This window comes from Astatotilapia calliptera, chromosome 20, assembly GCF_900246225.1.
Source record: "Astatotilapia calliptera chromosome 20, fAstCal1.2, whole genome shotgun sequence".
NCBI lineage: Eukaryota > Metazoa > Chordata > Actinopteri > Cichliformes > Cichlidae > Astatotilapia > Astatotilapia calliptera.
This window is the reverse complement of record NC_039321.1, coordinates 9520811-9537890: the sequence shown is the minus strand read 5'-3', so window position 1 is coordinate 9537890 and position 17080 is coordinate 9520811. Positions and strand designations below refer to the sequence as shown.

At 40.1% G+C, this 17080-nt stretch overlaps 1 protein-coding gene across 5 annotated transcripts; it reads left to right on the top strand.

Moving 5' to 3' along the window:
* The first annotated feature begins 1120 nt into the window (after positions 1 to 1120).
* On the top strand, positions 1121 to 16656 carry uckl1b (uridine-cytidine kinase 1-like 1b). Of its 5 annotated transcripts, none has more exons than XM_026153556.1 (15): positions 1121 to 1230; positions 6338 to 6531; positions 8472 to 8578; positions 9673 to 9843; positions 10217 to 10288; positions 11065 to 11254; positions 11365 to 11426; positions 13821 to 13840; positions 14565 to 14663; positions 14786 to 14879; positions 15389 to 15451; positions 15604 to 15726; positions 15955 to 16062; positions 16159 to 16315; positions 16436 to 16656. In XM_026153556.1, the coding sequence occupies exons 1-15, from the start codon at positions 1157 to 1159 to the stop codon at positions 16513 to 16515; spliced, it is 1614 nt and encodes a 537-aa protein (XP_026009341.1). In that variant the 5' UTR covers positions 1121 to 1156; the 3' UTR covers positions 16516 to 16656. The 5 variants fall into 5 exon arrangements, with proteins under 5 accessions (XP_026009341.1, XP_026009342.1, XP_026009343.1 ...); XM_026153557.1 differs by lacking the exon at positions 13821 to 13840 and adding an exon at positions 12689 to 12705 and having other exon boundaries at positions 1122 to 1230; XM_026153558.1 differs by lacking the exon at positions 1121 to 1230 and adding an exon at positions 2289 to 3902.
* Positions 16657 to 17080: the final 424 nt, after the last annotated feature.

The window sequence follows — 17080 nt, the reverse complement described above, 5'->3', positions numbered from 1 at the left end:
GTATTAAGCTTTGCTGTTCCATATTCAGTTTTTCAGCTAAACTTGTTTGAGTCCATAAAGACTCATTCTTATATCTGGAGGAAGATTTTTTTCTTCAATAAATATTAACGTTAGCCCGCGACTTTGTTCCATTTTGAATTTTGGCCCACTGTGTATTTGAGTTTGACACCCCTGCCTTAGTGCATAAATGTTTTTTTAAATGCAGCTGAATAATTAGGGTTACAATTTTATCTAATACTGGCTTTTATCACACTTGTTCATAGTTTATTAAAGCTGCATTTAGTTGCCACTAATTGTGCTCATGAAAAAAAGGAAATATATATTTGTACAGTACTGTGCACAACCCCTCACTGAGCCACCCCTCACTTCTTTATATTTTGCTAGGAAACTGGAAATTTGGGGCTGAGATTTATTGAAACGTACAAAAATTCCTGGAAAATAGTGTAGGTGAAAATAACTCTAAAAAGCTTGGAATGTCCACCTTCAATCACCAACACAGCCTGAACTCTGTTAGGAAAGCTTTCTTTTAATTTCTCAAAGAAGTCAAGCCAAGCCAGTTTATTTATACTGTGCACTGAAACACAACAGACACTGAACAAAGTGCTGTCACAACACTGGTTCATTCCTTGATATAGGTGGTTTTTTGTTGTTTTGTTTGTTTGTTTTCCATTAGTAGGTCAGTGTTAAGTGGTTTAACAAACAAATAACATTCTTCTGAAAATGTTAAGGTACAAGAACTGGACTGAAAATCATTTAAAAGACTTTAAGAGAACTATTGCTCAAGACTGCTTTAAAAAATTACCAGAAAGTCTGGTTTCTTGGAAGCAAAATATAAGGACATAGGAGTGGCTCAAGACACAGCACTGTAAAGTTATTTAGATTTGGAGAGAGATTATGAAGCAAAACTAAAATTTAAAAACTGACTAAAAAGATTCATCTCCACTCCCACCTACACGTGGCCTGTAAAAGGCCCTGTAAGCTTAAAATAAAAGTACATGCTGTTTATTGTGAATAGAAAAAACGGATCACGTGCATTCTGGGGCTTGAAGTCCAAGCGCAGCCGCGAAGCTGAAAGAGATTCCACTGAAGAAATACAAGTCCCATGATGCCTCAGCTGTGACTGCGCTCTTAACACCTGATTGTCAACAGGGCAGAAATGTCTGTGGTTAGCGTGGAAGACAGGCGCTCAACGATGGACAGCGAAGCGAAAACTTCCTCTGTATCGAACAGGTATAGAGTTTGTAGATTGCTTCGGAAACCTTTGGTATTATAGTACATTATTATGACGTTACTGGATGCATTTTTTTTTTTCATCTTATCCTGGCAGTTGGGTTAAGCATCTTTACGGAAACACGACCTGTTACACTGTACGTCCCAGTGGTACAGTAATTAATATATAATACGCCTGATAAATGTAACAGCAGTCTAGAAGTTACAGTATAATTATTAGTTTATTATAAATATAATAAACCCGAGGCCTGCTTTTTGAGTCTCTCTTTTTGTCCACTCTCTCTCCCTCTCTTTGGCTTTACGATCTGTCATCTTATTTTACACGAGGTTGCCTCGTAGCTTTACTTCATTGTAATCTTCGGAAGCGAAGAAATCACATCAAACACGTCTTTACCAAGCAGTCACTGTTAACTGAAACATGCTCACCTATTTTAACGTGTAATGGGAATCGCTAGAGAGAATTGGAGAGCTAGCTTAAAGCAGAGAAAGTGGACTAAGAGAGCTTTCTTTTAGCAGAGGTGGAAAGCACGCGCCTTGGTGTTTTCTGGAGGTACTGCGGCGTGAGTAAAGCGGGTATTTCTGGCAAATGTCATCTTCCTATGGGATATATAAGGTAACGGAACAGAATAACATTTGGGTTAGGTGACTAAGACTCAAGCTGAAGCACTTGGTCCAGTTGTTTGTCAGCTGCTGGTCTGCCTTAGATGTTCAATACCTCGTTATTCCACAAGAGGGCGGTATTGTATTGGTGTGTCCGGAACAGAGAAGTTCCTGCTCTTCTAGACGTCAACCTTAGTGGCTCGCAGGCTTTAAAGTTATACTCACATTATTAAATGTATGACCGCTGATATTAATATAGTTGTATGACAGAACTCAGTTGGTCACTAAACTATAACCTAACACAGAGGCACCATAAACTGTTAATTGAGGCAGTACCGGGCCAGTCGAGAGCTCTGCAAGGCAAAGGTTCTATGCACTGCAACCTCCCTTTATCACTGAATATATTTGACTTTTTTTTTAAATTAGTAAGTAAAGTCAGCATTACATGCTGTTACTAATACGTTTAGCTTATATTATAGTGTGTTTACAGTATTAGTTTTAGGTTAAGTGTTATTGCAGCCGAGACTTTGTAAGCCTCCTGTGCATCACTGTCGCCATAGCGAGATGGCTGAATGTTTGGCATAGAAACCAGTTCAGGCTTCTTGTTTCGATGTGGCTTTCTTGCTCTGCAGCTGTCCTCTCGATGAAGATTAAAGCGACAGTGACACTACCAAACCATTACAGTTCAGATTAGAGGAGAACACTCAATTCTCTTTCCCCTGTTGGTCCCCTGTATAATATAAAAAAGTGAATAAAGAGAAATGAAGTCTGGTCAGAATCCATGTTCCAAAATATTTGGAAAAGCTTTCATGTTGCTTTGTATTATAGCTAGTAGCTTCTCTAAGCTGCTTGATTGTTTTTCTGTGCACTGAAAAGCAATTAGTCCATCTCCTCTGAACTCTGAGCATAATGATTTGTTTGTCTGTACAAGTTGTGGCTAGGGAGGAGTGGAATGGCGTGGATGTGTGTGTGTGTCTGTGTGCGTTTCCCAGAGCTGTTCCCCAGACCGTCAGCTGATAGAGCAGCAGTGGTAGTGTTGGGTTTCATCATGCTGTTTATTCCCCAGTCTTCACTGTGAGTGAAAACAGGGAGGGGACTTTGCTCTTCGGGCGTGTGTGTGTGTGTTTGCTGTGGTGCTGACATCTCTAGACTCGGTATAAGGCACACAGAGGCACTGTATGTCCCCACAGGGTAAAAGCACATCAGCTCCCCTCTACCCTTCCCCTCTGTCATCCCCGCACCCCCTTCAATTTCTCTTCACCTCCCCAACACAGCCTGAGGCGTCTCTGTTGTGAATTCAGCCAACTGCATCAACATCAGAGGAGAATAATGGCTGGCTGTGTGACTGCGCTGCACTCTTGTTATTTATTTCTTTGTTTTGTCTTGTTTGGGTTGTTTTTTCCACCCTCTAGTTTGTTTCTTCTCTTGTCACTCTCTTCTGGTTCCTCTTTCACCTCCAGCCACATACTGCGACACTGACTGCCAAAGACAGATGACCCAAGCTTGGCATGTGTCTGTGTGTGTTTATATATGTGGGTGTGTGCGTGTGTGTACCAGGAGTGGTGTGGTCTGGTTCTAACCCGGTGCTATTAATACACCCTAATGAACATAATCTGGAGGGCAGGTTATCCTCTTATGTTTGTTGGCTGGGCGTCTAATGGGAGGAGCAGCGAGTTAGTGAAAGAGGAGGGAAATGCTGTGCTGTAGTTTCACACTGAGTGCGCCTCCTCTACCAAGCTGCAGTGCCTTCTCTCTCGCTCTGTTGAGAGAATGGAAGAAATAGAAAGCTAAGCAAATGTTTAAAGTTTCGTTTCTCATCCAAGCCGATTCCCATGTATATTAACCACCTTCTGTCGCCACCTCTCTGGATGTGATGCTCCAGAGAGGAGCGCTGTTAAGTGTGTGTTTGAGTGCATATGAATATGTACACTGAGTATACCGGCTGACAATAGTATAGGATTAAAACACAACTTTTGGAGTACAAACACTGGAAGCTTCCCAGTTATGAACACTCTACCAGCTTACTCAGGAGCTAGAATATCTGGCTGTTGGACGCTAAGATCTGATGGCAGGTAAGTGCATTTTATTTCCTTTAATGTACTCCTTAGGTGACCTGGGCAACTTTATTCCTGTCTGTAGTTTAAATGTCCTTAAAATGTGTACAGCTAATGCTTTTAAAAGTCTGGATAAACAGGAAAGACAACTCCAAGTTGAAGCTCACTTGTTTATACCCTCTAGGTTTTTGTCTACATACTTTAGGAAATGTGGCACCTTCTAAGTGCAAACGTGATGTGAGGAACCGTAAAGTTTTTTTTAAACTGAGAATTTTACACTGACATTACAGTAGTGTTACGTACTTGTACATACTCGTTTTTTATGAAATCTTGTTGGACAAATGAACAAGCTGATGTGAAACAGTAGTCACTTTATGCAGCTAGGTTGTGTTAATTTACTCTTTGTGTGAGCCATTGTGGAGAAAGTAAAGAAAAACATGTCGCTTTACTGACATTAGATGTGACGTTGCGTCTTGATTTGCTGCTAATATTATCCTTCAATCTGCTGCCCATAAGGCTTAGATGTCTGCTTCATAAGGGCCTTCTCAGGTACCCCACACTATAACTTCTTATCACAAAGGTGCATTCATGTAATGTTTTGAAGCACTGGGTACTGTAAGTGTAACCACAGAACAAGGACATGATTCAGCACAGTCAGCTAAGCTAATCTTTTATTGCACACTAGTTGGGTTTTAACTGATAACCATACTTCAGTGAGCTATGTCCTGCGCACGCTCTCAGCAGTCTCCCACTCTACTCCCTGGCTCCCTCTAACCAGGTGACCCTGGTGAGATAAGATAAATCTTTGTTCTCTCTTGTTTGCTCCTCTTCTGAGCTCCTGGCAGTCCACCTGGGCAGGTATATGACCTATATAAATGTGTGGAGCCTGACAGTTGACTGGAAAACAGAGGAAGATCTAAGACTTGTTTATTACAAACGCCGCTATAGTTATGGCCGCTGGCTTTTTACAGTCTTCACTGGGTGAAGTGTGGATGGCTCGGATAATGCAGTAAGTGTTCCAACTGTTGCTCAGTTAGGCATACCGCACACAGATGTTACGTTGTATTTGTTAAACAATGAACGCAGCAGTTGTTTTCATGATGATTGTGGGCGGCAATCGTTGAGCGACTTTAGATTGCTTCGCTAATCGAGTGGCATTTTCCTAAAAAAGCAATATTTTGTTTATCAAACGTCAGCGGCACAGCAGATTCTTGAGACGCTGACAAAATAGAGTTATGTAAGAGAAGTGAGGCTGTTGTTTTAGAGGAAGTAATAGAGAGGTTGCTCACCAATCTGCTCGACCAGTTCTTTGTACCAAGTTTTTTCTCTGCTCTGAATTCCAGTTACTCACAACTGCCGAATGATTTGTAAAGGCACAACATTAAACTTAGTCATTATACGTTAAGTAACTTACAATAGTGAAAGAGTAGCCCATATGTGCAGCTGTTTGCAGTTTAGACACAAAACTCTTGCAATGGGTATTACATAAATTTCTTTCTTAATTTCTTCTATCTTACAGAACAGATGAGAGACCATCAGGTGTAGTTTGAATAAGTCAATGCAAATTCACTCCATGCCTCGCTCGCCTAAGCACCTTGTACCTGTTTTGAATTGGCTTGTTGTCATTTGTTTATGAGGGCCTTTTTGCAGCAATCTTTTCGCTCGTAAAACTGATCACAGGACTATTCGATTAGTTGAATCAACATTTCTCCACTTCTAACATGTTCTGTAGGTGTTTTTAGGTACTGTAACCACCTGCTTTTCTAGCATGCTGTCTTTCCAGTGGCGGATACCTGATCCTTTCAATTGGTAAAATACAATGGACTATGAAAACACAATCCATCACTTTGACTCTATAATTCTCTTATGGTTATGGGGAGCTTTAGATGTAATATATTATACCATCTGTACATTAGTACCTGCAGCAGTTACACTGGACAAGACTGGACAAAGTTGACAGGTTGAAAAATTAACCAGTGACAGGAGGGAAAATGCTACACTGCTGTTTTGTTGGTAACTAACTGGGCCGCCTTTCTTTAGTCAATCTGTTCATCCATTGCATGGTTACATGCCACAAACAATGTCTGTCTCTGTGTGTCTAATGTGTCACCGGGCATTAGATACAAGGGGACAACAAGGCTATACCAAATAAGAGATTGCTATTTCAGTGGGACTGATCCTGTATATTACATTGGTATGTTATTGCCTTGATTCTGTTGTTTTACCTCGTTACCTTTCCATGAACGCTCACCGATGTTAGAAGTTGAAATCATGACACAGCACATTCGGGTTCAGTGTGTCTTACTATATACAGGTGGAGAAGATGTGATGATGGAGAATGTTGGCGTTATACTGCTACGCAAAAGGTTTTATGAAACCCAGAAAAATGCAGTGACAAGAAGGAAAGTTGCTTCCTGTGTACCAGAGAGTAATGTCATGTTTCTCATCTGCAGTGGAGGTGGCGAGGGATCACTCGACCGTCTCCTCCCCTCGGTAAGCACAGGCCTCTCGCCCAGGAAAAGGACAACCAGCCAGTGTAAGTCAGAGCCTCCTCTGCTACGCACCTCCAAACGAACAATCTACACTGCTGGTCGCCCACCCTGGTACAACGAGCATGGAACACAGTCCAAAGAGGCATTTGTCATTGGTAAGAAGAATGACTTTCTGTGTTTGACATTTAGACATCATAAAGATCTATGACCTGTCAGAGCCCCAGCTTAGATTAAGTGGTGAGTTTTCATCTAAAGTATTATAAATATGTTCGGATTGTACCTTTAAATTTAGGAAACTAATGAATAATTGTTTATAAACTAACCTTATACTTTGTATAAGTGAAAATTTTTAATGTTTAGAAAACTCAGGGAATGCACACATTAGCATAATTTCTTCCCATATAGTTGTGGCACAAAGTTGTCATTACCTTATTTAAGGTAAGGTAAGGCATTTTCTTGGCGTATTTGACCATTTTATGAAGAAGAAAGCTTGAGAAACCTAAGCCCAGTTAGAGATGCACTGGTTAAAATTAGTTGTTTTTCACAAACTGGAGAGTTTCCTCTTTGGCAGAGTGTTTTTAAATACAGGAAAGCCCTGCTATACTAGTGATAAAGGGCATTAACTCACAATTTCTCACTGGATGGAGCAAAGCAGATCCATCCAAGTATGTTAAAGATGGGTGTGCCCTGCTATCAGGAAGTGCTGAACTAATGTGTGAGAGACTTTGTGAAAAATAGGAATAAAGAGAACGTTTATGTTGAAGAATGTTATTGGCTCTGTTTCTGCATGCCTTTTTAAAATAGCCTAAAGCAACCTCACAATGCACTCAAACAAGTCTTGCCAAACTAGTCAAACTACTGATAGCATGTTTGCACCAAGTGAAGGTACACTTACCAAACACTTTATTAGGGCCACCTTGCTGGTACCAGGTTGGATCTCCTTTGGCCTTCAGAACAGCCTTAATTCATGACATAGATTGAAAAAAGTACTGGAAACATTGCTCAGAGATTTTTGTCCACATTGACATGGACTGATTCTTATATAGCGCTATTTTACCTCAGCACTCAAAGCGCTTGTTTTTTTTATTGACATGACAGCATCACACAGTTACTGCAGATTTGTTGGCTGCACATCTCAAAGGTGTTTTCTCACTTGCATTGATCTGTGACTGTGGAGGCCATTTGAGTAACTCCTTGTCATGCTTAAGGATCCACTTTGAGATGAGTTGAGATTTGTAACACGGCACATTTTCCTGCTGGAAAATGTGACCACATGAACATGGTCAGTAACAATACTTGGACTGTGGCATTTAAACATTGCTCAAGTCGCTACTAAGGAGTCCAAAGTTTGTCAAGAAAATATCCGCCACATCATTACACCGCCCTGAAGGCAGGGTGGTTAGATTAGATTAGCCTCTATTGTCCTCTGGGGACAAATTTACCTTGGACAAGCGAGGGAAACACATCATGTAAAATAACACACATATGCAAACACTCACAGAGAAAATGTAACTCCAACTCACAGTTTTGTACCTTTTTCCTGAAGACATCAACTCATAATCATTATAAAGGATGTCATTTTTGTCCGTAGTAATTTTAACTATCTTTGAATCAGATTTTGAATTTGGGATCTGAGCTTGACAGAAAGGTTTTCAAACCATGTAGTGATACCATAACAGATAATAGATTCAACAGTTCCCCTAACATCACGCATTTATTCACTCCAAGGTAGCCTTAAGCTCTGAAAACCTCTGACTCTGCCATCTGAACGTCACAGCAGACGTTTGTCCAATTTCCTTTTTTCCAGTTTTGTTGACCCCTGGAAACTGTAGCATCAGATTTTCTATTTTTGGGTCATCCTCTGTAAAATCTAGAGATGGTTGTGTGGGAAAATCCCAGTAGATAAGCAGTTTGTGAAATAATTACAGTAAAACCATACCTATTAGTCATTTCAACTTTCTTCCCAATTCTGATGAACTTTTTAAACGTCTGCAGATCATCTTGACCATGTCAACTTGCCTAAATTCTTTTGTTTTTGTAATTTAACTGGAAGGAAGTTATTACTCAATGGCTGTTTGTCAATTTTTAATTTCAGGCCTGTGTGGTGGCAGCGCTTCAGGAAAGACAACTGTAGCAAGGAAAATCATAGAAGCTTTAGATGTACCCTGGGTTGTACTACTCTCAATGGACTCTTTTTACAAGGTATTTCTGTGGTGTCTACAAAACCGTATATGTCCTTTTGCATGCAGTGATACATTTGTCACTGTATCTGTGAAGTTGTTAAAAGTTATCTGAATTTTTAAATGTTGCTGCATGTCTAAATAAGTGTTTAGAGTTATAAATAAGACATGTGATAGGTCCAAGAAACTCTGTTCTTATCACTTTTGTCTTGAATGGCTGTTAACCACCCAGGGGCCTAAAGGAAGGCTAAAGAAAAGCGAGCCTGAGTGCAGGAAACAGGGTGAAAGAGAAAAGGAAACATTTCCTTTGGATCCCAGAGGGAAAATGAGAAAAAGAGGTTTTGATTAGAGAGAGAGAAGAAACAGAGTAGATAAAATATAAGGAGGCAGTGCTGAAAACAAGGATGAAAACACAGTGATGGGTGTTAGGGGGAGAGAAAAAGAGATGTAGTGAACAGTGTAGCAAGAGCCATCATTCTTGCCCCCTCTACACCTCCACCCACTCTCTAGTTGTGTAATCCTGTCAAAATCTGACAGCGGCAGATCAGACTGTGCAGAGTTGGAGGGATTTACCAGTGACCAGTGCCGCTGTAGCCCTCAGCAAGTGGTGGTCTGCTCACCACATTTTACAAAAGATTGCCATTTATTTTCAGTTAATCTATGCATTTTTATATTTTGCTTTTTTTCCAGTATAACATTGGTTTATTACATAAATATGTTACCAGTTCATTTGAGAAGGGAGTGTTGCTGTTCATTAACTGCCAAATACCAGGACTGGGTTTTTAATGTTCAACCACCCAAAGGACAGATACGTGCGTGCACATACCACCTCGTACGGACGTCACTGTGGCACATGATGTCCTCCTAAATTTAGGTCCCCAAACTTCTCTGCTCTCGATCAGCGATCTGTGCCAAAATGTTTTTGCGTTATTATTTGTGAATGCATCATTTGTTGTACTGCAAAACACGTGTGTAATGTTAGTTGACTAAGAGATTTTTCTTTTGATATGCAAATATTATTATGTGTTCATGCCATTTTCTCAGGAAATCTTGTAGCATTGAAAAGCAGCATGCAGTGGTGACATACTCTAACTTCAGTATCATGGCAATCCTCAGGTCCTGTCCCCAGAGCAGCAGGCAATGGCTGCCAGTAACGACTATAACTTTGACCACCCAGATGCCTTTGACTTTGATTTGCTGACACACACCTTGCGCAAACTCAAACAGGGCAAGAGCGTGAAAATCCCTGTGTATGACTTTACAACTCACGGGAGACAAAAGGACTGGGTAAGGATGAATGCACAGACCCAAACATTTGGCTTTGTATTTTTAAGTTATTAAGTAGCGTGTCATTTTTGCATATAATCCCTCCTTTTTGTTTACCGAAGAAGGTTTTAATCCTCTTTTCTATAGATTTAGCTGCATTGTAAAGCTGTACATCTCCAGATGGTCTCCGACAGATCGCTATTGTGATATCTGTCTACTTCTCTTTATCCTATCACACACAGACATTCACACATTAGTGAGGCAAGTCAGTTTGAGAGCTTACAACGATTGTTGGAATACATGCACACTTAATGTGTAGTGCTTTAATGCCCTCGTTCTCATTTTTGGTATGTAAATTGTATTGTGTTATTACATGTACATGTCTCTGCCCCAGAAAACAGTTTATGGAGCCAGTGTTATCATCTTTGAGGGAATCATGGCCTTTGCAGATAAAGAACTGTTGCAGGTAAGAGAAGGTCATTAGCCCTGAACAAACCAATACAAGGTCCTACTGTCAGCTTTGTTGTCAAAAATATGTATTACCTAATAAAAAAAAACACTCTTAGAAAACACATACAAGTGGTGTAAGAGGTCTTTATTAAACAAGAGGTAGCTGTTTATTTTTCCCATGTTGTGTACGTAGACAAGATTTGCAGGTTTTTAAAATAGATTCAGCATATGCATGATAGCCCAAGATAAGTAAATAGATTGAAAAGCCTGATATGTTTGTATGCACTGTGTGTCAGCTAATATGTGCAGAGAAGTGAATATTGATTTAAAGATAAGAAAAAAATATCTGTAGTACATAGTTTGTCCACTTGAGGGCGCTGACAGGTTTGTTTTTCAACTGTTAAGTGTCATCGATTTAAAAGACGTAATGGTTCTGAATAACTGCAGTATCAACTGCAACACAGTAAAGTTAATGAGTTTTTTCCTTTAAAGGTCTGTTAAAATCAGAAGTCATTGTAAGCAAAAGAGAAGCAAACATTTTCATTAGTTAACTAATATTCATTCATTTTTCATCTATACTTACATTGACGTTGCAGGAAATATTTTTTGCTTTCAGATCTTTCATTCATTCATTCAATTTTTTTCTAGAATTTCTTGCAGGCTTTCACAATAACCCTTTAAAAATACAAATTTGAATACAGTTTGGTATTTTAAGCTCGCTATTTTCATGTCATCTGTTTGTGAATGTGTCTTATATTACTTTGTGTTGATCTAATCAACTTGTTTTTCCAGTTGCTGGACATGAAGATCTTTGTGGACACAGACTCTGACATCCGCCTGGTGCGCCGATTGAGGAGGGACATTACAGAAAGGGGCCGAGATATCGAGGGGGTCATCAAGCAGTATAACAAGTTTGTTAAGCCAGCTTTTGAACAATACATTGAGCCTACCATGCGACTGGCTGATATCGTGGTGCCACGTGGTGAGTATATACCAACATACTTTCATGTACATGTTCAGTATAGCAGCAACAATCCTAAAAAGATTTAAAATTAAAGCCTCATTTTTATGCTTTCTTTTTTTTCCGGTCAGGAGGTGGCAACATGGTGGCAATCGACTTGATCGTACAGCATGTTCACAGTCAGTTGGAGGAGGTAAGTGAGGTCATGCTTACAGACATAAATATAAATACACACGCAGAAAATCTGTCATGCCACTTAAATAGTTAATTTGGGGGGAGAATTATAACCTTTCATTTGTCCTTTTTCTTGATGGCCTCCGGGTCAGTACATCTAGTTATGTTATTGCATTCATAAGAGGGTGTATGTGCAGGCTCCCCTTCAGTATGTGCCTGTAATTTCAAGGCAGATCACCCCCTCTAGTGGAAAGAAACTTTACTGAGGCTGAATGTCTGTAAGTGCTTTGGGGAAAGGTTTAATCATTAACACTCAATGGAAAAAACTGTTCTAAACTGGTTTTGGTTTTGCTAACTTTCCTAGTAACAGTAACAAACTGTAGTTATTTGGTTCAGAGAACATAAATTTTAAATTGCTTTGTTTTTTTATCTTCTACTTTTTTCTTCTCTTATGTGTTTATTTGAACACTCAAAAAACTTGACAAGATTTTAAAAAGTGTTTAATTATTAGTCATTTTCTGAATCTACTGCCAAAGCACTTAAAGCAAGAAGGCTAAATGATGTTTTCTGAAATGTGCTCTATGAAAACAGGGCTTCTGTTTCTGTTTTCTTATCATTTCATACTTGAGAAGAAGAATGAATATGAATATAGCCCTTTAAATATGGCATATATGTGTGGTTTAGTGATTTACACAAACAAACAATCCCTGGTTAGACCCTTGGAGGAGACTCAAATCCCTTTGGGGAAGGACATCCGGCTAATGCAGAGCTCCCCACTGTGGTGACCCCTTGTGAATAAGGGAGCAGCTGAAAGTAGCTTCCTCAAATAAAGAAAATATGTCAGGTGGAGCTTGCTGACAGAAATAGGTTTCAGTGTTTTAACCATATTAACCTCTTGCTGTGGTTATTTGTCCTGCATTAATTCAAACCAAACTAATCTCCAGGCATTTAGTTTAGGAATAAATGTAATCACAGTGGAAACATTACATCCTAATACATAATTATGCAGCATTAGTCACACAGCCTTATAAGACACCCTATCTTCATACTTGTCATACACAATGTCGATTGATGGCCTGTTAGACGCACTTTGGGATTAGCTGTGCAACATGCACTAATCACTGGTCACCAAAGGCACGCTCTTGGCTGTCGGAGCACTTTGCCCTACTGTGCAGTTTGCTTTGTTCCCTCACAACATACACACACTGAAACACATATGCTGCTGATGGACTGCTCTCTCACTCTCTCCCCCTCATCACCAAATCCCTCCATTGCTTGCAGCGGGAACTCAGCGTCAGGTAGAGTGGCCTTTATCCTTTATATCGTTCTCTCCTCAACATCTGCCCAGTTCCCCTGCTGCACCAGCTTTTTTACTGGGAGAGCGAGAATAAATGTCAAATCAGAAGAGAGCAAAACCAACCTCTACCTTCCACCGACGTGCTGGCTGCCATGACACGTCACCAGGCGGCATTCTTGTATCTTGTAGCTAACCAAATATGGCTAATTAGTGCTCTGTCAGTGGGGACATAATACACGGTTAAGACTCGGTCCACACCACCTCAGAATAAGAAGAAGTGGATCAAAATGTGCGAAAACTGCTGTCAACATTTAAAAGCTGCACTCTGATAAGAAGTTTGAAAGTGGTGTAGTGCAGCCAGCATTCAGTGTAAAGGTGTTGGTTTTCCTTCTCTCTACCTTTTAAAGAAATGACAACTCACACTCTTCCTGCCTTCTGTGTCTAAAAATACACCAATGAGTCAAGTCACTGACCCCTCCTTTCAGCAGCAGCAAGAATAAGAGAGAGAGTGACTACAACTGAAAACGAGAGAGAGAGGAAGCTCTTGCTACAGCTATTGTTGACTATCGCATACCTCAGCCACAGAAAAAGTTTCCAATACCCTACTACAAAGCGCTGAGTTTTTCCATTGAATGTCGGCCACAGTATCTGAGACAGAGAGAGAGAGGAAGTGAGCTTGGTGTCTGTCTTTAGACACAGGATGTGCTGGGGCCTGTGAGCTGAAATACCAACTTCTACTGTTCTACACAGTGTAAGAGTGACAGCCACACGATAGTTTGTGCACCTCCCACGCATACACGCAAGGGATGCATGGGTACAGATATCAAAATCGGAGCTAACACTTGGTTGGTTTCTTTTTCTCATTGCATTATTATTATTATTATTATTATTATTATTATTATTATTATTATTATTATTATTATTATTACTATTAAATTTTGATGTCATTTAGTTCAAGGACTTTTGACATTTGCAATTCTGGCTGTCACACTTTTCACTGTTCTCGATAATCTTTTCATCCACCTGATTTTATGTCTTTTCTCATTTTTCTTCCTCTTATCTGTTGTTGTTTTTTTTTTGGTTTGTTTTTTTGTTTATCTGTGTCCCTCCCCATAGAGGAAACTTCGCTGGGATATGTGAGCAGACATGCTATGATTTCTCTTTTCTTTGCATCTGGCTAATGTGTATCTCAGTGGCATTGCAGTCAGTCTAGTGTGAACAACACTGCATCACTGAGAATTTGTAAAAGCGTGTCTATTCCCCTCAAGTCCAAGGTAGAGCGAGGCTAACAAGGCATTCAGAACTAATATTTATTCATGCAAACATGGGGAAATATTAGAAGTGCAGCCCTACCATGGGAAACTAATTATGCATGTGTTTATATTGCACATTTAAATCTTTTATTTGTATCTGTATAATTATAATTTTCAAATTAATCTATTTTTCCATTATCACGGTCTCTGTGGTGTTGTTATTTTCCACTGAAATACTCAAAACTGGCCCTGTGTGCGCTGCAATTTTGTGTGTGTGTTTCTTCCCAAGCACTCCCATTACTGTGGGTACACTGCCATTATCAACTTTACTCTAACTGCTATTGAAAAATTATTTGTGTGGGGTTTTTTTGTGTTATTTATTTATCTGTTTTTGCATGCACACACAGGTCTGTGTGTGTGTGTTAAAGTGTGTATGTGCACGTGTGTGTGTGTGTATGACCTTGCACATACTGTACACATGCGTGCAGAGCAGTCTTAATTGCACTGGCTTTCACGTGTTGCACTCATGCGTCTGTCCATCTTTTCTCTTTTCCGCTGCTCTCGGCGTGTACCACCCCCGCACTACTATTTGTTGCCGTGGTTACAGGGCAGCCCTGGCTTCTGCACACCAGGCCCAACCCCTCCCCCAGACCCTCAGCGTTCTGGAGAGCACACCTCAAGTCAGGGGCATGCACACCATCATCAGGTAAAAGCTAAGAAAGCACATTGTTGTTCCGTTAATAACTGCATTTGTTTTCATGGAAACCTGGACGGTTGAAAGCTGCCGAATAAACCTTCGATCCTTCTTTTCTCGACCATCACATCTAGAAACAAGGAGACCAGTCGCGATGAGTTCATCTTTTACTCTAAGAGGTTGATGCGGCTGCTGATTGAGCGAGCCCTCTCCTTCCTCCCCTCACAGGTCCCAAACACAAACACAAAACGGTTCAATTCAAGTATTGTATTACACTCTTTCTTAATTAAGTTACGTTCTTTATACCAAGGAGGGCATTTAAACAATTGGAAAACTACCACAGATAGAGAGAGGTGTAGGAGAAAGAAAGCATGAGATAACCACTCAATAGAAAGATGCTGACAAGTCACACACGGAGACCGTGCTACAGTGTGTGGCCCTGAAATGGGGAAAAATCTGAAAAGGCACTGATAAATGGAAAAAAGAATCTCCCCATCTGTCTTCTACAAAGAAAATCAGATAGACATAGTGTATTGGCCTGCCACATGAGTATGGAAACTTATCAAGTCACCACAGTGGAAAGTTTCCATATCTTTATCGCAACATTCAGTGTGCATTTCACAAATGCACGTGACCGACAATTCAGCATTCACTGTAGCTTGTCACAGTATATTTTCCTTACTGTGGTAGACTATAGCATCGTTCTAAAGCTCTTATGATTTTTAATATTACCTCAGGTCCACATAGTGCAGACCCCCCAGGGAGAGGATTACGAAGGCAAGACTTTCCACGGAAAGAGGGTGAGTGAACTCCATTTGCTTCCTGCTATATTCTCTGTGCGTTATTTTTAATTGAGAAAAAAAGAAAAACATTCTGAAGAGTTTTGTCTCGAAACTAAATTGATGCAATTAACCTCTGCTTAATTTTTGTACCCCTCTTTGTTTTGCTTTAGATCACAGGGGTGTCCATCCTGAGAGCCGGGGAGACCATGGAGCCCGCCCTGAGGGCCGTGTGCAAGGACGTCCGCATCGGCAAGATCCTCATCCAGACCAACCAGGACACTGGAGAGCCAGAGGTAATAAACCACATTAATGTCACATGCTGTCAAAAACCTATAACCAAAAACAATTTTGGTTATATGAGTTTTTACATTTACACATTTTCACAGTAACCTCCTTTGGCCTAGTTTGCCATGAAGCAGTTGTTTGTAATATTAGAGGTTTTCTATATGTATATATATAGCTGTAGGTCATATGTGTCACATTTTAGCGTGAACCCACATCCTGTCTGTGCACAATTTTAGCTCCATTATCTTCGTCTACCGAAAGACATCAGTGAGGACCACGTGATTCTAATGGACTGCACTGTGTCCACTGGAGCTGCTGCCATGATGGCCGTGCGAGTCCTGCTGGTGGGTGCACCCAGTTGTTCACAACAATGCCAATGCCTCCTGTGCAAATGAATTGCACATGTAGATCATTTTTCACAGTTGTGTTTTCAATTTCAGGATCATGATGTTCAAGAGGACAAGATCCTGCTGGTTTCTCTGCTCATGGCTGAAATGGGAGTCCATTCTGTTGCTTACGCGTTCCCGCAGGTCAAAATCATCACCACGGCTGTCGACAAGAAAGTCAACGATCTCTTTCACATCATACCTGGAATAGGTGAGCAATGCTGAGGAAGCAGGAAGGACAGGACAGTTTTAAAGTCATTGAAATGTAAAAATAAGCATTGTAGCACTGTATTTATATTTTTTATCGATGTCGTTTATTGTTGTTTTATAGGAAACTTTGGAGATCGGTATTTTGGAACAGACGCACCGCCTGACTGGAGTGATGAAGACATGGATGAGCCCAGTTACTAAATCAATTGCTGTCAGTTGACTTACTTTTTGAGAGTCAGGGCTGTGCTCCTGGACGATATGAAGACATACCATTTGCCCCCGTATGGCTGCTGTTGAAAAAAAAAAGACTAAAGAGAAGAAAAATGTTGCTTATTTGTATCTGTTTGGTTTTTTTAAATAATGTTATTTAAATTTGTGTTAAATATATTTTTATTTGTACAGAATGTAATAAGGTCAGAGCGTTTTAGCACTTAAATTGTGACAATCTCTATCGATTTCTGCAGAAATGTTCTGAAAAGATTTTTCTAGCCTTAAACCATGTACTGTGGACGACACAACTGAATGTGAAATTGCATGCGACATAAAAGGAAAAGAAAGAAAAAAAGAAGTAAACTTTTTAAGGTTATTTTTTACCACGCACCTTCCTCACAACTTTCACAAAAGTAAAATCAGAACATGAACTCATGTTGCTCAACTTCCATCGCCATGAGCACTTTCTGAAGGACCATTCAATCGGAAAATGTGTAGGTGTATTTTTTTTTGTCTCTCTCTTTTTTTTTTTTAGCTCACTGGTTCACTCTTTTCC

Coding starts and splice junctions, on each gene's coding strand:
- uckl1b (XM_026153556.1), top strand. CDS start 1,157: ATGTCTGTGGTTAGCGTGGAAGACAGGCGCTCAACGATGGACAGCGAA. Junction 1,231..6,337: donor ACTTCCTCTGTATCGAACAG/GTATAGAGTTTG, acceptor TCTCATCTGCAG/TGGAGGTGGCGAGGGATCAC. Junction 14,664..14,785: donor GGCATGCACACCATCATCAG/GTAAAAGCTAAG, acceptor CATCACATCTAG/AAACAAGGAGACCAGTCGCG.